Below are 26,598 nucleotides of genomic sequence, written 5' to 3' on the forward strand. Positions count from 1 at the left end.
TTTCATGGACTCTTTCAATTTCAACCCCATCTATTTTTATTTGCATTTGTGTTTTTGTTCTATGTTTACCGAACAGCATTCATTTTGTTTTACTCAAGTTTAATGATTTATTTTTGTCAAACCATGTTTTTAATTTGTGCATTTCATTTTCTATGTTCTCCACTAGCTGTTCTAAATTCTCCCCAGAACAGAATATATTTGTATCATTAGCAAACAAAACTAGCCTCAGTACATTGGATACTCTACAGATGTCATTGCTGGACAGTATAAACAATTTAGGACCCAACGCTGACCCCTGGGGGACACCACAAGCAATGTCCAAACATGAACAACAGTCATTTCCCAACTTCACATACTGCTGTCTATTGCTTAAATAGCTTTTAATCCAGTCTAAAAGATGGTCACCAAGTTCTACGAACACGCAATTTGTTTATTTTTCTTATCATAATAATAACTATTAAACATTGATTAACACATATGACTCGCTGAAGGCAATTTTTCATCTTCTGCAAGAAAGTGGTGCACATTTTTTTAGCATTTTACAACTTCTAACCTGAGGTGTTTTACTTTGGCAATTGCATTTATGCTTCAAGAATCATTAAAGTGGCGTTAATATGTGTTGCCAAAAAAAAATGTTTTTAAATATTCTGATATCCAATGGAAAGATCCCGTTGGTCTTTATTGAACTTCCCAGTCGGACTTCAAAAATACGTCATCACTGCACCACTCTATTGTGTATGTTAATTATTTGGAGTAATCCTAAATGAAAACCAATGTGTACACATAACATCCAGGACTCGAGTCCAGGACTCGAGTCCTGGACTCGGACTCGAGTCGGACTTGAGTGCCGATTTTCGGGACTCGTGACTCGACTCGGACTCACGCACTGATTGACGCGACTCGGACTTGGACTCGTGAATTCTCGCACAGGATGACTTGGACTCGGACTTGTGAATTCCCCCCCCCCACAATGACTCGGACTGGACTCGTACATTGACGCTCCGACTTGGACTCGGACTCGAGCACATTTTCTCTGGAGTCTGATGTCCTCTATCCTGTATGGCGAGTTCACGTACTGGGCCCCGCTATTCCAGTCTAGAGATGTCTACAGACACACCCCGCATCGTGCTGTATGCTTTCACACATTCTGCTTCCACATTGGAAAAGAGCAGCGCAAAATGCTCGTTATGTGGAAACAATATAGAAGAGAAGGCTCCGTAACACATTACTCTAAGGATCAAGTTCAGACATTTAGGCTGTCTTGAACACTATCATCAGCGTAACGTGATCTAATCAATAAATAAAGATTCAGCCGATAACGAAAGCACATACTTAACATGCAGAATGACGTCATTTTGCATGCTAAGTAGCCATGTGCTTTCTAACTGATTTAACCCGTAAAAGTTCCTTCAAAATAAGAGTCCCGATCTTATTACTATCAAAATAAAAGTGCAAAACGAAAACTTTACCATAGGAAAAATATTGGCATACAAATTGTTACGGAAATATGGCTCCCAAACACAGCTGGAGAGTACAAGTCAAAAGTGATCAAAACAAATAAATGGTGAATCAAGCAAAGCTGTCTTTTGGTTATTTATTTGAAGCTTCAAATACACGATACAATAGATTAATGTCACAGGTCGGACAGAGTATGAAAAGTCTGCCCGAGAGTGCGCAGGACAATGAAAAAGCAGAGATTATATAAGGAAAGAGTGGGAATATTATAACTCTCCTGTTCACACGGGGAGATTGTTATGAGACACCTTCTGGCCTTGCAGATAGCATAACGGAACTTTGTGTGACTGTGTATGAGTCTCCCAGTCTGCTTAAACAGCTGTGGCCTTGCAGAGACTGGGAAACTCATAAGAGAATATAATAGAATAATAATGGTAAAAGCACAACAAGAGGAAATAAGAAGCATTTGGTTTAAACATATGAAAGATATAATAAGGATAATAATAAGGATGATAATAATAAAAATGTCCACTACAAAATATAATCACTTCTCTAAAAGGTAACTCATTTTAAATATAGTTTATTTATATATAATAATAATATTAATATTAGAAATAAGCTTTATATTTGTATAGCACCTATTACAAGAATTGTAGCCAAACTCGCTTTGTGTGTGTGTGTGTGTGTGTGTGTGTGTGTGTGTGTGTGTGTGTGTGTGTGTGTGTGTGTGTGTGTGTGTGTGTGTGTGTGTGTGTGTGTGTGTGTGTGTGTGTGTGAAAACGAGCCATTTTGTGTGCGTGCGTGAGCGAGAGCGAGAGAGAGATAGCGCACCGGTACCGGAGATCGTTGTTGTTAGCTTCTGGTGCTAGCGAGCTTCGCTAACGGATATAAGGAGTTGTTTCAACAACAAAGTGGAGGAGAGTCCTCTCCTGTCAGACTGAGAGACTCAGTGAGCTAAAGGACTCTCTCAGTGTTGCCTCTGTGGGTCTCAAACGTTTTGGTCACCATTAATGTAAACAATTATTTCCGAGGCACACATTTATATGATCATTATAGTTATAAAAAAATAAGAGAATCAATTAAAAACAGGTATGAAATACTATATGACATTAAAAAATGAATAAAGTTTAAAAGGGGAGTGATTTGTAAAATATCCATAAAGAAATAGTAAATCTGTTTACAGTTCTGTGTTGAGAGATGTATCCATAGATCTCTTAATTTTGCTCTCAAAGTGCACCAGATTGATGCTTTTAACTTCAAGATTGTATACCTATAAAAATAGCACTTTACCCCTGCTTACACCTATATGCCGTGAGCTGATATCGAGCCTTCATTGTAACAGTTGCGGGAACATTCTGTATATGCGTGGGGATTGTTGCAGTAGAACATTCCACTGTAGCGCCCGGTACATTCATGGAAAACCCTAAATGTCTGAGCACCCTCTATGAAACGTCAAGCTACCCCACAGCACCCCCAAAATAAATCTCTGGCGCCACCACTGAGCCTGACTATTTGTGTTGGGGGGGGCCCGACTTTTTTTTTTTTCCAAAGGGGGGGCCTGAAGTTTGGGAACCACTGATTGTCATTGGTCTAAATTAGATTTCAAATGATTAACTGTGTATGTAATGAAGATCATAGTGTGGGTTGAATACATTTTCATAACCACTGTCTTTTAACTGATTTAAATGCGGAAACTGGGCTTATTCATCAGCATTTCGTATGACTTGCTTGACCTGAGCAATGACTTGACAAGACTTGCTTGACTCTCACCACAGTGACTTGGGACTTGCTTGATACTTGTAGCTCAAGACTTGCTCATGACTTGCACACGTAGGACTTACTCCCGCCTCTGCTCCTCACAGCAACGAGCAGCTGCACAGGGAGTGGGGGCAGGTGCTCCAACAAGCCGTTTAGGACAGAGAGTGAATACCGGTGAATACACATACTTTACAGAGATGCTGTATGAGATATATTCTAGTATACCTCAACAATGGAATTATGATCAGTAGAAATGGCCATGACATGGGACCCTTAAGTAACCCCTGATAAAAATGTGCACTCACCTGTTTCTGGAACTTTCCAGCATGTGGAACCTGCTCATATAAATCAGCAGATTGTCATACAGGGGGCTGCCGTCATTATCAGGACAAAACTGCTGGGATATCATCCTCAATTAGAGGCGTGTGGAAATGAATTATTTTTCACCTGATGAATCTACTCGTCGCCTGGCAGGAGAAACCTGGCACACTACGCACATGGAAAGCTCAATGGTGACTACATTATTCCTTCACCAACTTTTGTCAGTGAAACGCAGTTATTTGTTTTTCTCTTTAACAACAATGATCAATCTGTTTCACAAAACACTAAACTCACATTAGCTGTGCATGTTTATCTTATATGACTGACTCCAATATGTGAAGCACTGCGGCTCTCTTTAGCCCACTTATGTCATCATGTTTAGACCAATGGCCATGTTAATGTGAGATTAAGTACGAGTGCATTTTATGTATTTTGATAATAACATTTAATCCTGCATCTGTTCTATAGAGATGCTTTTGTATTATATGTCTACTGTATGCTGTGTGAGTGTAAGCAATGCCTCAGGTACCGATATAAGCAATACAACATTTACAAAAATATTCAGCTTGGTGCTTTCTGTTTGCCCTTATGGAGTTTGCGGCCTGCTGTGTTAAATAACTCCCTGTATTACAGTTCTTTGTTGATACTTAGACACATTTTGTGGAATGCATTCCATCAAGGCTAGCGTAGATATACATATATATCCCTCCACCCCTTGGCCCACCTGGTCCTGTATGCCCCTTGGCCCACCTGGTCCTGTATGCCCCTTGGCCCACCTGGTCCATGGTATGCCCCTTGGCCCACCTGGTCCTGTATGCCCCTTGGCCCACCTGGTCCATGGTATGCCCCTTGGCCCACCTGGTCCTAGGTATGCCCCTTGGCCCACCTGGTCCTGGGTATGCCCCTTGGCCCACCTGGTCCATGGTATGCCTCTTGGCCTCCTCCCAGCTGGACGGGCCCAGAACACTTCCCTAGGGAGGCGACCAGGTGGCATCCTTAAGAGATGCCTGAACCATTTCAACTGGCTTCTAGGCAAAGGAACAGTGGCTCTACTCCGAGTCCCCCCCGGATGGCTGACCTTTATTTCACCTTAAACCTAAAGCTGCATTCACATGAAAAGCAATTTTGTCTTGTTTCTCTGCGAGGTTGGCACAGAGCCTTCCGGCGAAAAAGCCAGTTATGTTTTGTTTCTATGGTTACATCCTTTGCTAGCTTGCACCGCTACATACAACTGTCATCTGATTGGTTGTGCGTCGTAAGTACAATGGTAATCATATATATATATGACCTTATATACTATTATATATAATATAATTTGAACTTTGAGCGCAGAGCCATTTTACCGTGTATCATAGCTTTAGGCAGATACCAGCCCCCCTCAGGAGAAAACCCATTTCTGCTGCTTGTATCTGCAATGCTGTTCTTTGGTCATGACCCATCCTTCAGGACCATACAGTAGGGGAGACTATGAATGAGATTGGTACATCGAGAGCGTTGCCTTCTGGCTCACGTCTCTGTGCTAAAACAGTCCCCATGCATCGCTAACGACCCATTTAGCATGCTGTCTCAAATACTAGACATGTCATTGCTGCCACTCATTAGAAAATGACCCTTGAAGAACATACGAGCAGCCTCTGTGAGAAAGGGATACTCTTTTGGCAAATGTGCTCTGACGAGTAAAAGCGACAACCTGGTATGAAGCAGTCGTACTTTCGAACACGTGTGGAGTTGTTTTCTGGGAAATAGGGGACTTTTTACAATATGATTTATTTAGTCATTTGTTTGGCTTTGTAGGGTTTGAGTGGATGCTATACAGTGGGCCTGCATATGCATATTGTAACATGAAGAGTCCCACGTGGCTCAAAAAAAAAGGTCACACAATACAAACCAGGAAAACATCATTTATATTCAGAAATAAGACAAAGAAATGTTTGTTCTATTGTTTGTTGGCCTTCTTTGAGAAAACAGAATACATTAGAAGAGAAAAGCAAGTTCATTGTTTCTCTCTGCGTGCTCCTCTGCATGTTGTTTTTATTCTCAGTCTCCTATCTGCGTATCCCACTGATTCAATTTCACTCTCTGTCTCTTCCCTTTCCACTTTGCTTTACATCCTTAAATCCATAAGTCAAATCAGAGGTCTGTGTGCTTCCCTGCTGTACTATCACGATGAGCAGGTTCTGAGGATGCTTCTGCTCAAGCTGCACACATAAGATTCTCCAATCACCTCCATGGGTCAAAGCAACCTCTGACTGCGCTGCCGAGCAACTAGAGTTGTGATGCTGTTGTGAATCTATCTCAGTTAGGTAATGCATACGTTTGGTGCAATGTTGGCCCCTTTCTATGCAAATGAGCCTCATTGTTAAAACCATCCGATTCCCACAGATCTGTCCTAACAGCCGAACAGACACACAGTTATATCATTAGCATCTTCAGAGGGTTGGCGGGTCATCTAAGCACATTTACGATGTTACATTCCAAATAGGCTGTCAGCCTGTCTCGTTTAAATTCCTTGCCAGAAGTTTTGAGGGATAGCTTTGCACCAAGTCGGTCCAGATCTGCAGCTTGTTTTATCCTCTCTGCCTCTCTGCCCACTGTTTTCTTGGCACAAAGGAAACATTTACTTGTTTGTCTCATTGGAAGTTTCACTGGCAAAAAAGAGCAAATTGCCCTCAGCTCCCAAACATAATGGCTGTGCTGGCAGTGCATCGTGAGCACAACTTGTTTTGTAATTTGGATCTGGAGGCAGGGCAGAAGGTGGGAGCAAATTGAGCCAAATGTATGGTGCTATCAGCAGCCAATATTCATTCTTTGTGAAGTTAGCCGTGCTGCCCTAAGTACATGAAGTGTGTTTCTCTGTCTCCTGTCCTCAGGCTCGCCGACAGTGAAGCTGGGTTACCCTATGACAAGGAGTCTATGGCCATCATCTACCTGAACAACACTACAGTCATGTACCTGAAGGAGGTCACCAAGTTCCTCGCCATGGTCTGCTTCCTCCGCAAGGAAAGCTTTGAGAGGAAAGGTCAGTCCGTTTACAATCAGTACATGTAAATGCATTATAGGAACTGTCCGTGTGTTTTAATCAATCAATCAAAGTGTATTCATATTGCCCAATTTCACAACTTTTACATTTCTCTCAGTGGACTTTACAGTTTGTACAGAATATGAACCGGACCCTCTGTCCCTGGACCCTCACATTGAACAATACAACACTTCCAAAGAAACCCCACAGTTAACCTGTGCCGCCGGCGGGGCTATGAGGCTGTGTCTCAGGGCTTCTTAAGCTGTTATGCCCCACGGACCTGCGGGCGGGGGCAAAAATGCAACATCTGCAAGAAGCAGCGTCTGAGGGCTTCTTAACATTTAACAAACTAGGATTGTGTCATACCCACTTAACGGGAAGAAACTCAGCTAACGGACAATATTAAGTCTAACGCCGAGCCTCTGAATTAGCACTAAGAGAAAGAATGCTAACGCACTTAGCACATAACTCACGTTAGCGATCTTTTATACTTCATCCGATCTGCACAAGATATCCTCTGAAAGCTGAGATTCCAATGGTATAAATGTCATCACTGAGCAATCAAACCTCGCGGCAGCGAATGCAAAACCAGACAACACACAACGGGACCAAATCTGCGAATAGGTCTTACCTTTACTGTTTTCTGATCAAAAGTTGTGTTCAATGGCATTAAAACGCATACAACGCTGCTGAAGGCTAATCCGATGTCTCTGTGTCTCTTTGAAATGATTACTGATAATCCATCATCATATTTATCATAAATAAGCCTCGTTTTCAGTTTTCAGAGCGTAACGTAGCTTTCGGTTTGGGCAAGCTGCGTGCACATCACTCTCACTTCTCAATGGTCACGTGTAGGTGGATTTAGGATGTCCCCCTCGATTTTATTGGCTCTAACGGTTAAAAAGAGATGTCAATCACCAAAATCGACCAATGGGTTCCAGAGAAACAACAAATCCACCCAAATGACCCCAGAGGTGTTTTTTTTTCTAAACCTCTCTAAAAAGGTCACATTTCACTTGTTTTGCATCAATCCTGATACAGGGTACTTATGTGTTATAGTCTGGATTCCTAAAGCTTTTAGTCTCCCATCCCATCATTCAAGGGTGGTTTTCACTATAAGTAATGTTTTTTTTTTGGATTCGAGAGATATTTACCAAATTTGAGAGACCCTTACCGAGAGCAGAAACCCAGCTCTGAAGCTTTCCCCCCCCACCCGGTGTGTTTAAGCTGAAACAGGACAGAACACCCAAGACACACCTTCTCATGCTTATGTAACACAAGTGCATGACCTCTGAGAACTGCAGAACTGAGAACTCAAATATTATCTCTATGGAAAAAACACCTTTTTGGGGCCTCAGTTCTTTTTCACTAAGTCAGGAGCCCCCCTCCTCAAACTGCCTCCTCTCTTGTCAGTGATACCCATACACCATTATAGGCCTTACACTCAACTTAAAAAACCACATTGTCTATACTGTAAATATAGAATATCATAAAATATGAAGCATTTTCATTTTGGGTTATACAAGAATATAATTGACTATATTTGATTACAATTAACTTTTGTTTTAAGTATTCAACCTGATATGGAGATCTCAACAATAGTCATTTGTTCTGGGAATGTAATTTCCGAGCCTGAGACCTGAAAAGCAGGCTCAGGGCTTAACAGGTTAATAGCAGTGTTACCAAAGAAAAGCCCATGCGAGCCTAACATGTGAACACATGGCTTGGACCTCAGAGTTAAACTTGGACCTGCGACCATAGTTTTACTGTACTTTGTTTTGAAAAGTTTGAAAACTCCCTCTACATTTCATAAGAGGTGTAAAACCTGAGAGCATTTTAAATCGCATTTGAACTAAATGCTTATATAATCTGTAGTTGTATTTGTATAGTTGATTTAAAGTGTGAACGAGGCGATATAGAGAAGGTTAAGCTGTCATTATTAGGCTGTAATGTGTGATATACTGTTGGAGTGGTAAGCAGGCCTATTGTTTTGGGATATTTGGGGAGTCAGGTGGTTCGCGAGTGTTTCTTTATTGGTCAAGTGGTCCTTGGTATGAAACAGTTGCCCTAGACTCGTCCTCAAGCAGTAAGGCTCTCTTGTGGACTGTTCCAGCAGTGACCCTTTCTCGTGGAACTCTTCTCCAGCGGTTGTGAACCCGTGGACTGGTCCTCCAGCAGGGATTCTCTCCTGTTTACTTGTCCATAAGCAGTAACCGTCTTGTAGACGCCCTTTTGTGGACTGGTCCTTCAGCAGTACTGCTCTTGTGGACTCGTCCTGGCTTTAAAATAGTATTGCAATGTTTTTAGGCCGTGTTATGCACAATATATATCGTAATGTTCAAAATGATCCTCTAAATCCTTTGCATACAGACACACCAGTAGTCCCTGATGATGACTCTAGATCAGTGGTTCTCAACTGGTCAGGCCTCGGGACCCACTTGTTCCTTTGTCAATGAATCGCGACCCGAAATTTTTAACCACTCAAATCTATTCAACAAAAAATCGTGCTGTAATATATATATATATATATATATATATATATACGCTTTTCAGCATCCGATATTAATTAAAGTAAAGGACAGTGCATATATCCCTTCTATCCCTTCACAGAAGTATGCTTTTAAAAAAGGTTTAATGAGATGATGGAATCAAAGCTGAACTGTATCACATAAAAAGGCACACATGCTGAAAACCCAACCCCAGAGGGGGTTCTGGGGGGATTCTCCCCCTAGGGGGTTTATAGAAATACTAACATATAAACTACGCATTCTGGTACACTCTGAGAAGAAAATAAATAAATCTATTACTACCCGACATATTAATAATATGTTATGCCATTGTTTGTGTTTCACCTCCACACAGAGAGAAGAGCAAAGAGGAGGGAGTCTGTGTGAATGACTTTGTGGGTAAGGGTAGATAGCCCCCATTGTTCTGTGACCTGTCAATCATCAAACCGGGGGTCATATTTCATTATGTGTTCATTGTTATCTGAAGTTGTACCCATGGATGTATAAAAAAGATTTCTACCGCAAAGTTATTTTCCGTGGGGACTTCCGGCAACTATCTTGATTCTGATTGGCCAGAAGAATCAAAAAAACATCAGCAAAGATGTTTTATTAAGAAGATAATCACTACTTGACAGAAGTGTATGGTCTCCGGTACTTCCAGTCCAACGCCTATTGAATGCACAGCGTTAGAAAATCGGGCCTTCAAAATAAAGGCGACCCACCAGTTGAGAACCACTGCTCTAGTAGTCTCTGCAACATACAGTATATCTGCATTAAAACATTCTTGTTTATATTTAGAAGTGGACTATATTTGTTTTACTTGCGTTTAAAATCACAATTAAATTAAATTAAACAAAGAATGATATATTCAAACCAGGCAATTACACAGTGGGGCGGTGGTGGCGAAGTCGATAGGGACTTGGCTTGGCAACTGGAAGGTCACCAGTTCAAGTCCCGGCAAGACCAAGTGCAACCGAGGTGTCCCTGAGCAAGGCACCGTTCCCCACACTGCTCCCCGGGCGCCGTTCAAAATGGCAGCCCACTGCTCCTAACACTAGGATGGGTCAAATGCAGAGAAACAATTTCCCCACGAGGGATTAATAAAAGTCCATCTTAATTTCTTTAGAATTATTATAATTTAAATGTATTGTGAGAGACAGTTGTTGTTTGGAAGAATGTAGTTCCCTCATTTTGACACACACACACACACACACACACACATTTTTGCAGCACTTGAGTGCTATATTCACCAGACAACAAGGCTTTTATTACATTGCTGATAATAAAATAATGATATATTGTCCACTAGGGGAACATAGCTCCCCAATCTCATGGTGCAGTCAATGGCCAATGTAATGTACCATGAAACTCTTGGAAAAGGCACATGCAATGGACTTGACCACAGATGGGAGGATGTGGGAGAAGGTCACTGTGTTAGCGGATTAGGCCACTTCTCCCTCACAGAAATGTAATACTGCGTTCTCTGCAACACAATTGTCACCAGGCCATTCATATTTTGGATCAAACGCTTTGATGAGATTTGGAACTAACTTATTCTACAATAGTAGGGTCCATGTCTTTGGCAATGTAGTAGCCATGTAGCCATGATTTCATTACATCTTGGGCTTTTGTTGTCGTATGGGTTGGACGTTGAAAACAAAGACCTTGGGGTTATTGGCTCGTGGGATGGTTTCTTTGGCGTTATATTTAAGGCTCAGGCACTCTTCATTTAGTTGTGGGTGGCATTTCAAATGCTCCCGAATGGATGGTACTGCTACCTTTTCAGCAATGGTGAACTGAATGATTTGCAGATACCAATGGTTATTTTTTTCACAGCTTCCCAATGATGCCCAAATAATTGCCAGACACTGCCAATTGTCTTTTTACCTCCATCATATCACTTGGTGCTTGACTTTGTTCACTCCTTTCAGGTCCTTAACCACAGATAGTCAAAATAAGATCATCAAAGTATTAACACTCTTTTATCCAGTCGTCCTTCAGCAGTGAGTGGCTCGTCGACTATGCCTCCAGCTGTAATTCTCTCGCTCTTGGATCCTCCAACTTTCTCTCTCCCCTTCTCTTTCTTTATTTAGATGATGATGACGATGATGATGATATACATCCATGGTCTTCTGCTGTCTTTTGCACGACTCATCCTCCTGCAATAACACTGTTATAGATGTAATAGAAATACATCCCACAGTTGAGATTATTTTCACAAATAATTTTTGACAAATAATTAAGCAAAAACAATTCAACAAAATGCCTCTTGAGGGCATGAAGTGACAAAAACGTTCAACATGCCTCCATTAAAGCCCATTGTAATTTCAGGCAGATATTTCCTCACAGCAGCAGCCGCAAACTTTTAGTTACTCTGCCAAAAAGGCCACATTATTAACCCGAAAGTACACAAAAATTACACTTCAGATACTCAACTTCGTTGACATGCTTCACACTTTGAAATTTCACAGATATCTGTTACGGTTCTTCCACAAAACGTTCACATGCAGGTTTATCTCATTCAGAATAGGGCTGTAACAAACGACTAATTTGATAATCGATTAATCTATCGATTAATGAAACGATTAATCGACTATTCGGACTATTACTGTATGCCTTGCACAATTTCTCAAACGCTCTTATTTAGCCATCAACTTTTAGATTTAGCTTGAGGTTGTTTTAGGCATGTGGAAACTAACAATGAAGACAATAAAGATGAATACTTGATTCCAAAATAAATATATTATTGAAATAACTTAAATTGTGAACAAAACTAACATTGCTTTTTATTCAAATTAAATAAATAATATTTCACATCAAAAGAAACAACAGTGTTTTAACAAATCGTATTAAATAATCTGATGACACAACTGTAAATATAAGAATAGCTGAAACTTTAACAAACTAAATAATAATAATATATAATATTTTTATAGCGCCTTTCAGGAAACCCAAGGTCGCTTTAAAAGTCGGGTAGGGGGGGGGGGAGTAGGGGAAAAAAGGCAGACAGGTTAAGGGGGTGGGGGGGGAAGTAGCGGACAAATAAACCTATTAAACTAACTATACAGTGGGGAAAGCCTTGGTAAAAAGGTGCGTTTTGAGGGCTTTTTTGAAAATGTCCAGGGTTGGGGCGCTGCGGATTTCGGGGGGGAGAGAGTTCCAGAGGTTGGGAGATGCCACACTGAAGGCTCTGTCACCAAAAGTCCGCAAATAACTCTGTTACCTCTAATCATTATGTTTGTATAATGTAGTTAGCTCCGTGTGTTGCTGCTAGCATACATAACACCTGACGTGGACACGTTACCGTGGACGGGGCTACAGAGCTACTAGAAAGACAGTCGAACCCGGTGCATTCCTCCGTCTGGATGTGGAGCACTTTTGATAAATGTTTAGACAAATAGCTCGTGTTACCGCCCTTACATGCTAAACTCTTATTCCACTTTTGGTAACGAGCATTCTCCACATCGAGGTCGGGTAAAGTTTAACCACCTCGGAGCGCGTTCTCTCCGCCATCTCCCACGTGTGTGTGTTGCTGCTGCCCGTGTGTAAACTGCCCCGCCCCCTCGCAAGCAGGCGGGGGAGAGAAAGATCGAAAATACATCATAGACGCATTTGTTTGTCTTTTTGCATATTAGAAACGAGCTGGCGACACTAAGACTGCGATATAATGTCTTTGTAGCAATAATACATGACATATCTTTTTTAAATGTCTCCAGTACCGATACAAAGACCAATAAAGTTAGAGCTTAACGGGGTGTAAAACACACGTGATGACGTCACCAACGAATCGACGACTGAATTAGTTGGCAACTAATTTGGTAATCGATTTTAATCGATTAAGTCGATTAGTTGTTGCACCCCTAATTCAGAACAATGAAAACCTTTGATCTTTGGACACCTCGTTAGCTCAACTATAAACACCTGTGTCATGGAACACGATGATGTCATTACTCCAGCTGACATGCTCAGAGCAGCAGACTTCAGAGCAGCAGACTTCAGGTAGAGGTTAACGGTCCTGCCCTCAACAGCTCTACATCAATTATGGGGTGTCATCATCATGTCGTTTCCATGGAAGATCAAGAGAAGAGACAGAGGGCGATCAAGAGAAGAGACAGAGGGCGATCAACAGAAGAGAGAGAGGGCGATCAAGAGGAGAGAGAGAGGGCGATCAACAGAAGAGAGAGAGGGCGATCAAGAGAAGAGAGAGGGTGATCAAGAGAAGAGAGAGAGGGCGAGCAAGAGAAGAGAGAGAGGGTGATAGAAGATTGAGAGGGCGATCAAGAGAAGAGAGAGAGGGCGATCAAGAGAAGAGAGAGAGTAATGAAACCTCCTAATGTAAAGTATAACTCCTATGAAAATGTTCAAAAAGTGCTCAAACTTCACATGTGTGCTAACAGTCCAGCTGTGAAGACATCTACGGGACATTTTTGAGATTTATTCAAATGCCGTTGCCATGTCAACACAATGCTCACCATGAAACACGGTTTTCTCATAACTTCAGTGAAAATGCTCGAAATGGCGACAGATCATTCGCCATCAAGTTAGTTCAAAAGTTTGCAGTTCAAATATTCTGCTGCTTTTCCAAGCCTTTTTACTTTCTTTTCTTCTCTCATCACACATTCAAGCCCCCAGTGTTCATGTATCATTTCAATCTAAATTATTCACTTTCTTCTTACACATTACATTTCAGCATAGCAGTTTAGCATAAGCTTTTCAGCATAAAGCATTCCAACTCATTGTACCTTCTGCCCGCCTGATCACCATGGGGTCACGAGCCTTCAGCCACTCTGCCCCCCGTCTCTGGAACTCTCTCCCACAAGACATCCGCAATATGGACTCACTCCCAACCTTCAAATCCAGCCATTCCATTTCTTAATCTCTGCTAAACTGATTGTTGTTTTTAATTTTTTAAGTCTTGTATTACTGTGTGCTCTTCTTTAATTATGCTCTGTAAGGTGTCCTTGAGAGTTTTGAAAGGCGCCCATAAATAAAATGCATTATTATTATTATTATTACTAGCAATTTCTTCAGGAATTGCATTCTCTAGTTGATTTTATTACCCATCTTAAGACTGTACATATATTGGGTAAATACAATCCTTATTTTTGCACCTCAACCTGCATTCCTGATTTGTGCATACCCTGGTCCATCACAGAAGGCATTTACACTCTGTCAAAGATGCTTTTGTGGAAAAGACATATCTTGTTTAAAATCAGTAAAGTTCCCCTTTCAGGAATTGATTTAGTTTTTTGTTTATGTAGGACTAAATTGACCTTAATGTTTTACAAAGATCCTTCAGTCTTACCCTGTAATTGTCTTCTCGTCCCTCACAGGACTGATTGACTACAACTTCCACTGCTTCAAGAAGGCCATCCAGGAGGTGTTTGATGTTCGAGTTCAGGTTCAACAAAACCGTAAACTCCTCAGTCAGAGGAGGTGGAGCAAACTCTCTATGACCAATGGAGTGCTGAGCAACCCCCACTGATGACATCACATCCTGGAGACTCCGTCCTGGTCCAGGTGATCCTCTGAGGCTCCTGGATCTGCTTGATCATGTTTGTTTTTTTTATCTTGCTGGGAAACTCAATCCACATCAAATCCACATCAAATCCACCTCCATCGTCTCTGTCCTCAGAAGCAGTTTGTCTACATTTGATCTGGAGGACTTTTTCTACACAGTCTTTTGAGTAGACTCAACAAGAAGTAAATGCAGATTCAGTGACTTTATCTCTCTGTAGCAGGCGGCAGCAATGTGCATCCCATCAATCCTTATAGCCTACCGTTAATAAGTAAACTCATAAACAGCAAGTTATTTCCTGATTTGATTTGCAAATTAAGAGATTTTAGTCAGAAAAATGTGATGTGTATATAATATAAAATGACCATCTATAATATATTTCGTTTGATATTCTATGAAACAGTCCATAAACACTTCCTTTATTTCATGTGAGTTAACATTGTTGGTTAATGATGCTAAAACCTACTGTATATCTGACTCAATCTAATAGGCATTATTGCAATACAACCCTAAAATTAACACATTTACCAGACTTTTACTCAAGTAAACTGAAAAGCTTCAATCACAGCTTTATAAAAAATGTCATATCTATAATTCAAATCCAGGAACGTGGTCAGCCGCACCTCACCACTGAGCATGTTTCTGCTTCCTCCCTGCTCAAGAGTTCTGATAGTATTTTCAAAAATGTTAATGAAGGCGACCCGGGACTGTATCCACTCGGGTTTGGAGGTTTTTCTCTTGTATTTATTTTAGGCCAGCCTTTAACCTGTTAAACCCGAGAGACCCCGGCAACATCTTGAAGGAAACAGTGTCTGAGGGCATGTTCATTTAATAAACTATGAATGTTTTATATCCATGTAACGGAAAGAAACTCAACTAACTGATCTTTCTTTTCTTTTTCTTTTTTTTAAAAACCCACAATGCTAACTCTGAATTAGCAACCAGCGAAAAATGCTAACAGATTTACTGCACCGAAACTCACTCATAAAACCTTATTATTTATCCATTCTGCACATCCAACCCATCAATCTGATCGTGAGATGACACAGAATCGATGGGTACCGACAGTATCACTCAATGATACGAACTCGCGACTTTATAAACGAAAACAGATATCAAAACATGTGGCAAGTAAAAAAAAAGTATAATTATAGTGTTTATTACTATGTTCAATCTGAATTTTCTTTCAAATAGAAAACATCTATATTGATTCTGACTCTTCTACATCCAACTCACAGGTGTAACCTTGCTTTGAGAAAAAAGATTATTCATTTAACCCTTTTAGAAGGGAAGATATGGTCATTTGTTCTGGGAATGTCATTTTCGAGCCTGAGACCTGAAAAACAGGCTCAGGGCTAAACAGGTTAAGCGTTTGTGGCACCACTCGTTTGAGATCCTGCTTTTATTTAAATAACGGCTTTATGTATCTATTGACGTTTGTGATTAAATATATTTTAACATGATGCTGTGCCTGTTTCTTGAGCTTTTTAAGTACAAGTAGAGTAGAAAAGGAACATTGACCCTCAGTTTCTAAGCCAACACTGTTGGGGAATAATTTGCTTAGGTATTCAACCTTTGACACAGTACATCATTTTCTCCTTTCTCTGTCTCTTTTCCCACGGCACAGGTCTACGGCCTTGGGTATTGCTGCTATCTCTCTTAAGGAGGGGCAGCTTGGGCGCATTGTTGTTGACAGCTTATGACCGAGCACAAGCCGCCATGAGATAGTTTATTGTTCAGGGACCTCTAGAAGCCCTTCTTTTTAGAAACGTAGGTTCCCTGGCGCACATTCTTTTCTATGGACGACAGCTCTAGTTAGATGCAGGGTCCATATTTGTTTAGTCTCGCTGATGAAGAATGTTGATTATTACACTCCAAACTGTAATAGTCCTTTATGCTATATAGTTGACCGCAGGTCATGGAGAGTAATAAGGTATCCGTAGACCTTTGTATGAGGCATCTTTATTTACGTAACAGGTCTTCAGCCATGATACATACATGCGTCCTAGATGTGGGCTTGCATACACACCATATCACTCTGCAGCCACACCCCATCAGTAACGTCCTGATGGTATATGTGTGCGGCACTATATACTACATCCTCCTTTCTTACAATGAAAGTTGCATATAACATTTGCTGTAGTAAACATTCTATAACGGTCTCAATATCAACATTGTTCACTTGTTAACATATGAATATATGAAATTATATTTTGTATGAACATTAACATGTCAACTTAGAATCAGTGTAGATCACTCCAACATCCTCATATAAACATGAATCCTGTATATAAATAACACACCTTACTCTTCTCTTCTTTTTTTTTAGCAAATAGAGTAAGGATTTTAACGTATTAACTCTGTCTTAGCACAACCTTTAGCCTGAGCTAATTAGGAAATATTTGTATTCCTCAGGTAGTCGAATAAGTCGGCCACATCTGGTTCTTCTTGTGCTCTGCGGTGATGACATTTCACATTCAACAGTCTCTGATGTGTCTGCATCTGGCGTGCATAGTCTATTGTCTTCAGCAGTAGCGAGCCGTCAGGGCCCTCTAGGCCCTCTGTGAGGGCCTAAGATATTCTAAAAACTAATATTTGAAAACATTAAAAAAAAGATTATTTTTTTAAATATTATTTTTTATATTTTGTTGTTGTTACATTTTTCATTAATTTGACCAAAATAACTTGATTTAGTTGTATTTAAAATAATATTTCCAAAGAAATAAATCCTTCGAATCTGCCTATTCAGTCTCTGTTGGAATGTGAAGGGTTAAATGCCGTCTCTGCGAGTTATGTGAAGACGGGAGAGCTTGTTGGTCCTCTGTACATTCACAGAGGGCCAGCGATAGTAACTCAACGAGAGAGTAATGTCAAATGACAGTACAATTGACCAGAGCCATAGAGAGATAAGAGTTACGACACTCTTTGATGTCGCCGCCAGCCGGTCACGTGGTTTATGTATGCCAGGATAGTTCAAAACGCACTTCCGTGGCAATGCTTCTCTATGGCAAAAACAGCACAAACATGGTCAAAATAGTCATAGATTAAACCAACGCTGTTATTTTTTAAAGATTGCTTTCATATTTACATGATGTGGTTACACTTTGTATGGATTGGCACTATTTCCAAGTTTCGTTATTTAACGATATTTTGAGGGGAAAGTGTGGCAGCACAAGCAGGCTATGTTGCTGTCACTGCCAGGGCAGTCACGTCCGTAGTATAGTTGCGCTGCGCTGTCATGTTCCTCTATGGGACAGACAGACAGCAGCGATTGCGTTATTGAATGGTAAATATATATATTGAAAAAACACACACACCCAAGTACTTTTTCAGCATTATTGCATACTTTTTATTGACAGTTTTGCATTTGGAGAGGCAGGGTGAAAACGGAAAGCTTGGTAGCCTATTACTTATTAAGAACAGTGTATGGAAAAAGTGATGTGTGTTGGAACAAAACAAAGTCAAATGAATGAGAAGGAGAACAAAGAGGGTTAGGGTTCAACAGAAAATGATTAATTCAGCCAAAAAACACAATTTTGATTAATCTAAAGTGTAAAACAATCTTCAACACAGACCAAATGAGTGCCCTTGGACAACAAAATATATGGTGGGGCAAAGAAACGATAAATTAAATTGAGAGTGGGAGACTGAAAATGATTACTATGATAAATATTCAAACTATTTACAAAACTATTTACAGAAGCTCCTGTTGAACCATGGTTCAACAGAGCAACACAAACAGGTTTGTCAACAATAACAATTAAAATGACGAGGCCACTTTGCCAGGGGGAGGTGATCCAGCGACGAGACAATAAAGCAATTCATATTAAGTTCTGTTGAGACACCACAGGATATAAAACCTTCCAAGCGATGACCTCTCCTCACCTTTCACCTGTCTTTCCTCAGGAGACTCAGGTCCTTCAACGTCTGCAGCACAATAAGCACCCACCCACAATTGTTGTTCGCACAAGCATAATTGTGCGAACAACAATTGTGGGTGGGGGGGCATTTTACAAATATTTACAAACAACTATTTACAAAAAAGCAACTATTTACAAAAAAGCAATACAGAACTCTAGTCTAGGGCATCCAGGGGCCTAACCATTTTGAAAAAAACAAGAAGGTTCCTTGTGAAAGGGACATCCTCTTCATCTGTTTCCTGGGCCCTAAAAAGCAGAGCAAGAATAGGAACAGTGGTGAATAAGGGGAGAGAATACAGTTGGGAGCAGACTGAACAGAGGACAGCAATATTCATGTTAAAATGTTTGCACAATAAATATTATGGCACTTTCGTTTATATTGCATTTTAATAGATCAGTTGTCATACATAGCATTTGGGTGCTCTAATCGATCCGAGAAGGGGTTCTGGATGTATGGCTCCCCTAAGGACGTAGAGCGAAGGAAGAGATGGATGGCAATGGTCAACAGACAAAGCCTGTGTCTGACAGAGGACAACAACAGCAGAAAACTCTGTCATGTAAGTAATGTTCACAGAGGTGACTTATTAACATTTTAAAGGGCATCATATTTCCAAGTGTAGAGAATTATGACTCTTCAATGACATTTGAAGTGTGCAGGGGAAACTGATCAAACCTACCTACCCACAGGTACACTTTGAAGACGACCAATATATTGGCAACAAATCAGGAGGAAATTTGAGGTTGAGGCCAGATGCTGTTCCAACAGTATTTATACATCGGCCTGAACCGAAAAGGAGAACATTCACGTCAAGGAGTATGCCTCCAGCTGTCAGGAATAATGACCACACCTATTACTGCACATCAGACATTGGTATGATATATGAAGCTAACAATGTTTCCCATGTTATATCATTCAAGGATAGACGACACTCCAATGCAACCTTCAGATTATACAGCTTCAAAGCTACCAGGGTTCAGGGGTTCTCTGAAGACTCATATACCACATGTACATAATCTACAGATTTCTTCATACTGTAACATTGCCAATAGGCGAACTTAGATGAATGTCACTATAGGAGTGTAATGTACCCTTAAATGACAATAGGTGCACATGTAAAGGCAGCATACACATATAACAGCCATTGCCTTGTTATTGTTACAGAGATTCAGGGAGATATTGAGGTGGAGTTCCAAGGGAATGAAAGGGACATCACAGACAGAGAGAGTGAGACAGATGTCAGCAGACTGCCAGGGGCCAGTATGTCAGGGGCCGACAATCAAGAGGCCACCTTACCAGAGATCAGTGTGCCAGGAGCCAGTCAGTCAGGGGTCAGCTATGAAGAGGCCAGTTTGCCAGGGTCAGGTGCTCCAGGGACCAGACTGCCAAGGGCCAGTTGTGACCGGGCTCACGTGGAGGATCTAATGAGGCAACTGAGAAGGGAGAGATTACTAAGAAAGAGAGCCGAGAGGGCTCTGGGAAACCAGAAGAGGATTCATTCGGCATTAAAAAAAAAACACAATTTGATTAATCTAAAGTTTCAAAAAATCTTCAACACAGACCAAATTAGAGCACTTGGGCAATCAAAAAAAGGTGGGATACGGTGGGGGAAAGACACCGTGAAAAAAGCAATACAACTAAGGTTCTGGGGTGCACTTTACCGTCCATCAGATGAGGTTTTCACCCTTGTTCAGAACGTGGAGCAGCTGTTCCGTGTGAGGACGAGCGATTCCCTCATGGAGTCCTCAAATGCAGTGTCACAGCTGGAACAAGAACCCATGTTGCTGGACAGCAACCTGCCCTCATGCCATGACCTGAAGAAAAAAATCCTCTCAACATACATCAGGCTGAGGTTAAGGATTGCATCAAAGTGCATCAGGGCTGAGAGGAAGGATAAACATAAAGGGTAAGGGTCAGAGTAAGAAGGCAAAGAAGACCCAACAGACCTCTGCACCGAAGGTCATAACATCTAGGCCACTGCCAAACACCTTACTCGTTGCCATCGATGTACTTGGCATCTCCATTCCCGGTCCTCCGTCAGCAGCCTCCAGCCTCCTCTTCCTTCAGCAGCAGTACCCTCCTCCAGCAGCAGCCCCCTCCTTCAGCAGCAGCAGCCTCCGCCAGCAGCAGTACCCTCCTCCAGCAGCAGCCCCCTCCTTCAGCAGCAGCAGCAGCCATATGAGGCGGACATATGAGGCTGAATAAAAAAAAGTGCTAATTATTTTTTTTTAAGTGTTTATTTTGTTAAAAATAAACATTTTGGATGCATGACCATGTTTTAGGCTCATCCTTCATTCACTGCTGTAGAGTAGCCTATTCAGTAGGCTATTATATTTTTAAGACTGAATAATACCTTTGAAGAACAATCATTAAACTAGTGTGTATAACAATACAAAGGAATCTATCCTAGCATGCCATCAAGCATTAAAAAGTAGCGCTAGGCTAGTTGTACAGTACAGATAAGTTAACACGGAACAGTACCAAAAAAAACTAAGTACAGTCAACATGTCACATAATGAAATGTTAGTATATCCCAAAATGCAATGAAATATTGATCACAAACGCCACCTCATTTCTACTAGTCATATCATACAGAAAAAGCCGACTAAGGATGGCTGACACGGTCAGGTTCAGCAGATAAAAACCAAAATAACAATAAAAACACATAATCAATCTAAATCCTGCTTGTTGGTTACCCAGCATCATTGATATATAAGCTGCTAGCGATTCATTACTGAAATCTTACCTTCAAAGCTGACGAAGTCGCGCTAGCTAACTAGCAGGCAATGCTAGCAAAATGGGTTGTAATAACCAAGATAAAATATAGATAATTACGCTGTGCATATACAAATGAAGACCAGTATAAGCATCATAAAGGGCCTCTGATACAATATAGACAGTTGACCATTCAAAAGAGTTCGATATTTCAGCAACTTACCTCTGGAACTAATCGACGCGCCGTAATGTAAGTGAATGAGGTCCAACGCCCACATGACAATATGTTGAACTATTTCAATGTCCATACCCCGGAAGTAGGCGCCGCCATTTTTTACAACGGAGGTCTATGGGAGTGTCGTAACTCTAGGGCTCTGCAATTGACCAATCATATCTTCCCTCTAAATGGGCGGGCTTTATTTTCGCGGACTTTATGACAGGTTCCGCCCGCTGTGAGGTCTCTGCAAGTGGTGCAGTGACGCGTCCTAAAGGTCCTAAAACCCGGAAGTAAGCTTCGCTCGGATTCCCTCGACAGAAAGCAGTGGAATTTCTCCATAGGATTTTGGAAAATAGCTCGAAATAAGGTCTGTGGAAAACGAACCTGTTAGATAAATGCACGTTGTGTTCAGCCGGATAATATCCACATGTCTATCCTACTTTTTTTGATTCATAAATCTAATCGATAGATTTATGATCGATAGATTTATGATTAGCATAAGTTCGTTCATGATGGCTCACTTCAGTGATAGTGATGACATCGTTGCGAAATTATTAACCGAGTCATTTTCAAGATTGAGTTCCAATGATAAACTGGAGTGGCAAAGGATCAGCTGAATGACCCGCAAGTGCTTCATCCAAAAGGACAGGAGGATGGACTTTGTGTTTCAGTGATTTGATCATCAAAGGTAGGCCAAGTCATTTTCAATGCGGGCCGCCGTGCCAACTTCATTCATTAGTAATTGTTACTTGGCTGTGGGAGCCCTGTCATGATAGGTGTTTATATAAATGGTGTTGTTCTGTGTGGTAGAGGGTCGCTGTCATTGATGCGTTTTGCACCCCGGGCCGCTGTTTTGATATTCCGCTGAAGTATACGTTGAGACATAATATCTCTTCTTTTTTTTCGAGGGAAGGGGGGTCAGAGGGCCTAGGTATAAAAGTCACGGCTCGCCACTGGTCTTCAGGTAAGTCAGGTTCTGGGTCCATCTGGGCGTCGTGTGGGGTTTTCCTCAGAGGTCGCCTGTAGTGCGGACCTGAAGATGTGACCACATCATAGGAACGTGGCTCACCTCTCTGTGCGGTGACCAAAGCTGGACGCCAACCCTGTTCAGTTTCCATGTGAACAGTACTTCCTGGTTGCAGCTCAGGAAGCGGCCTCGTTCCTCTGTCATAATACTGCTGCTGCCTCCTCTGTAGATTCTCGAGAGTCGAGTGAGCATCCTTAGGCACAGCAGGCTGAAGCACCACGGTGGAGCTCGGTAAGGTGCTCCTTAGCACTCTCCCCATGAGCATGTGTGCGGGTGAGTATTGCATGTCTGTTACAGGTGTGTTTCTCAGGATGAGCAGGGCACGATGAGGGTCTGTGTTCGTTAGTTGTGCTTTTTTAAGAACATGTGTATCAGTTTGTACGGTCCTTTCAGCCAGACCATGGCCTGTGCAGAGCCTGGGCTGGAATGAGTGAGTGTTATGCCCCATGATTCTGCAAAGTTCCTCATTTCTTGACTCGCGAATGGGACATGGTCACACACTATCTCTTTTGGTATTCCTATCCTGGAGAAGACTGATTTCATTTTCTTAATGACAGTGTGTGAAGTCTTGTCGTTAATGTTAAGCACCTCAGGATATTTCGACAGGTAGTCGACCATCAATAGGAATGATTGTCCTTCTATTTCAAAGAGGTCAGCCCCTATTTTGAGCCAAGGAAGCTCAGGAATGTCGTGTGAGATCAGAGGCTCCCTCTGGTTTCTGGAACTGCTGACATGTCCCACAATTCTCCACCATGTGTTCTATCTCTCTTGACATACCTGGCCAGTACCAGTGCCTTCTGGCAAGTGCTTTTGTCCGCTGCATTCCTTGATGAGCCACATGTAATGTTTGCAGCATGTCACTTCTCATCGAGCAAACATGATCTCATCTATTACTGAGGGAGTATGTCTGATAGGCCAGTATTGAACCAGTTTAGTGTGTCGTGGCCAGCCCTGTCTGTGTGTTTCCTGCTGTAGTATTTCATCATTAGCTGTTCCACTTTTGAGCTTTTGCAGCATCTCAGTGCTCAAAGCATCTGTTGGCTCCAGAGCATAGACCACTTTCTCATCTGTGATGTCATCAACTGTTGAGTGTTCATCATGTGTGACAGCGCGTGAGAGTGTGTCTGCAATCAGTAGGTCTTTACCTGGTGTGTAGATGACATTCAAGTCATATCGCTGCAGCTGGAGGAGCATCCGTTGGAGTCTGGAAGGAGCTGCTCCAAGCGGCTTTCTCAGAATGCTCTCCAGAGGTTTGTGGTCTGACTGCACATCCACTTTCAATCCATACACGTACTGATGGAACCTCTTAACAGAGAAGACAATTGCTAACAGTTCCTTTTCTATTTGAGCATAGTTCTTTTCTGTTTGTGTTAGTGCTCTTGATGCATAGCTACTGGGTGGCCCTCGTGCATTAGACATGCTCCCAACCCATCTTTGGATGCATCTGCCTGGATGATGAGCTGTTTCTTTGGGTCATAGTAACTGAGTACAGGAGCTGTAATGAGAGCATCTTTCAGTTTTTTGACTGCTTCATCGTGTTCGTGCTGCCACAGCCACACACTGTCTTTTCTCAACAACTGTCTCAGTGGTGCTGATATGGTGGCCTCACCTGGGATGTACTGAGCTAGGTATTTCACCATGCCCAGCAATCGCTGTAGTCCTGTTTTGTCAGTTGGTGTTGGCATGCCTGTGATAGCCTTGATCTTAGCGTTGTCTGCTTTAACGCCCTCTGAAGTGACCGTATGGCCCATGCAGCTGACACTGCTCACCTTGTACTGTATCTTGTCTTTGTTGAACTTCAAAAGTCCATCACGAACGGTCTATTATGCTGCAACTATAGACTGCTAGCCGCAGATCCTCTTAATAGAACTATTGAGAGGCTCCACGATCCGCCATTGCTGTAAAAAACTGGTCCATTGGAGTGAACGGAGATGTCGTAACTCTTCTATTATATGGCTCTGATTAAAACGATAAAAACGCTGCTGAAGTTAATCCATAGGTTAATCCAATGTGTCTGTGTCCCTTTGAAATGATTTCTGATCATTCATGAGGAATAAATCTGCTTTTCGGTTTCCAGATGTCAGAGCTAGAGCTAAAGCTCTATAGCTTCCCTCTCATGCAAAACTGCGTCCGCGAAGCCCCCACCTTTTTGTTTTACCATGTGTGTGTGGGGAAATCCCCCTTTGATTCTATTGGCTCTAACGGTCAGAAAGAGATGTCGATCAGCAACATCGACAAAGGGGGGCCAGAGATATGGAAAATCCACCCAAAAAACCCCAGAAGTGTTTTCTTTTTGCTAAATCTCTCTAATAAGGTCAGATTTAACTTGTTTTGCATCAATCTTGATACAGGGTACTTATTATACGTTGTACTTTGAATTCCTAAAGCTTTTAGTTTACTAACCCATCATCCAAGGGTAGTTTTCACTATAAGTAAAACAAATGTTTGGACGGACACTATAATTTACAGTTTTTTACTATGTTCAATCTGAATTTTCTTTAAAATAAAAACATCTATATTGATTCTGACTTTTCTACATCCAACTCACAGGTTTATCATTACTTTGAGAACAAATATTATTAATGTAACCCTTTTAGAAGATATGGTCATTTGTTCTGGGAATGTCATTTTCGAGCCTGAGACCTGAAAAACAGGCTCAGGGCTAAACTGGTTAAGTCACTGGGATCCAAACAAACCCGTAACTTTGTTCTGTCTTATTTTTCTGTGATCACCAGGCTATTAACCCATGGTGTAGGCTCAGTTACCTGTACAATAACATCAGCTTGTAACAAGTCATCGAGAGTGTCTCTCAGTCTGTCCATTACTGCCAGTGGTATGACAGGCCTGGCCTTGGGGTCAGTGTGGATGCAAACTCACCTAAACCCTCAAAGACAGTTGGGTGCTGAGCTATGAGCTCCTCTTTTGTTGTGGGATGTTTCACTTCTATCGAGTCAATGCCCACTCTTTTCACCAGGCGCAGTTCTTCACATGCCTCGTTTCCTAATAAGGGAATGGATGAGTGCCTGGAAACATAACATGTCAGAGTTGCCTGTGTTTTGGGAGTGGAGCATTTGAGTGTTACCACCCCTTCCGGGCTTCATTCTCATCCCTCCATACACCACCAGCACTGTCTTTGTAGGCTGCAGTTTGAGGTGTGTTCTTCTTTCACGTCTGGCTTTTCGGGTCATCGCTGTGAATACTTTCAGTGGCAGGACGTTGGCCTCTGCTCCTGTGTCCAACTTAAACTTCACACACATGCAGTCAACATTTACATGAGAATGCCACGACTTGTCAGCTTTAGACTTTAGCTGATCGATGTTCACTGTCCCAACATATAGGGTGTCTATTTCCGGAGAAACATCATGTACTGTCTTGTGATGTTGGGCTTTAGCTGACCTACACATTGTTGCATAGTGATTCTGTTTTCCACAATGATGGCAGGATACTCCGTATGCTGGACACTGTCTTGGCTGGTGTGATTTACCACATTGTGTGCATGTTTCATGTCTTTGTCCCATGTCTTGTGTACGTTGTACAGGCAGTGTGCGTGTCTTTTGTCCTTGTCGACTGTTCTTGTGCACTGCAAGTACAGACATCTCCTGGGCTGCTGCATTCATAGCTAGCATTTGAACTTTGGCCGTCTCAGCAGCTCTGCAGGTGTCTATGGCCCTTTCTAATGTGGGATTAGGTTCTCTTAAAAGTCTCTCTTTCAGTCTCTGGTCATTCATGCTAAACACAATCTTGTCTCTGATCATGTCATTTTCCGTGGTATAAAATTCCAACCCAGTCACACGGCATTTCGTGTTATAGTCACGACATTTAATCCATTGATTGGTGTTCACCAACACGATTTTCCCCTTTTTTTCGTGTCACACAGAACGATTTTAAAGGCAATGTATTTCTATTGGTAGTATGTTTCGTGCCTGCACCACGTCTTTTGTCCGTTCGGGTCTTGGAAGACCGGAAGCTGTGTGGTTCATAAAAACATGTTCTTACTCAATATCAAGCCACGATTACTGTTTTTATTTTTAAATCGTATAATGTCAGACTTCTTTTGCCGTCTGTGAGGAAAATAAATGGGACTCAGAGCCCCAGAATACTGAAATCTGTATTTTTTTAAATCTTTTTTTCTTCCAATTTGTT

General features: G+C 41.7%; 1 protein-coding gene and 1 long non-coding RNA gene across 3 annotated transcripts in view; one reads left to right on the plus strand and one right to left on the minus strand.

Moving 5' to 3' along the window:
* The window catches only part of rragd (ras-related GTP binding D), a 55,155-nt gene extending 39,114 nt beyond the window's left edge, over nucleotides 1–16,041 (plus strand). The window contains exons 6-7 of the mRNA XM_034110809.2: nucleotides 6,405–6,553; nucleotides 14,394–16,041. Coding sequence (XP_033966700.1) covers nucleotides 6,405–6,553; nucleotides 14,394–14,545 — 301 coding nt within the window. The 3' untranslated portion in view covers nucleotides 14,546–16,041. The remainder of the gene's footprint in view (nucleotides 1–6,404; nucleotides 6,554–14,393) is intronic.
* A 3,043-nt stretch (nucleotides 16,042–19,084) lies between these two features.
* Nucleotides 19,085–20,587, minus strand: LOC117468132 (uncharacterized). 2 transcript variants are annotated; one of them, XR_004554432.2, is made up of 4 exons: nucleotides 20,490–20,587; nucleotides 20,158–20,310; nucleotides 19,793–19,929; nucleotides 19,085–19,279 (listed from the first exon to the last, which is right to left on the minus strand). It is a non-coding gene; the product is annotated as an uncharacterized lncRNA (long non-coding RNA). The 2 variants fall into 2 exon arrangements; XR_011645284.1 differs by having other exon boundaries at nucleotides 20,443–20,587.
* Between the last annotated feature and the right edge of the window lie 6,011 nt (nucleotides 20,588–26,598).

This window comes from Pseudochaenichthys georgianus, chromosome 22 (assembly GCF_902827115.2).
Source record: "Pseudochaenichthys georgianus chromosome 22, fPseGeo1.2, whole genome shotgun sequence".
In the NCBI taxonomy this organism is placed as follows: Eukaryota; Metazoa; Chordata; class Actinopteri; order Perciformes; family Channichthyidae; genus Pseudochaenichthys; species Pseudochaenichthys georgianus.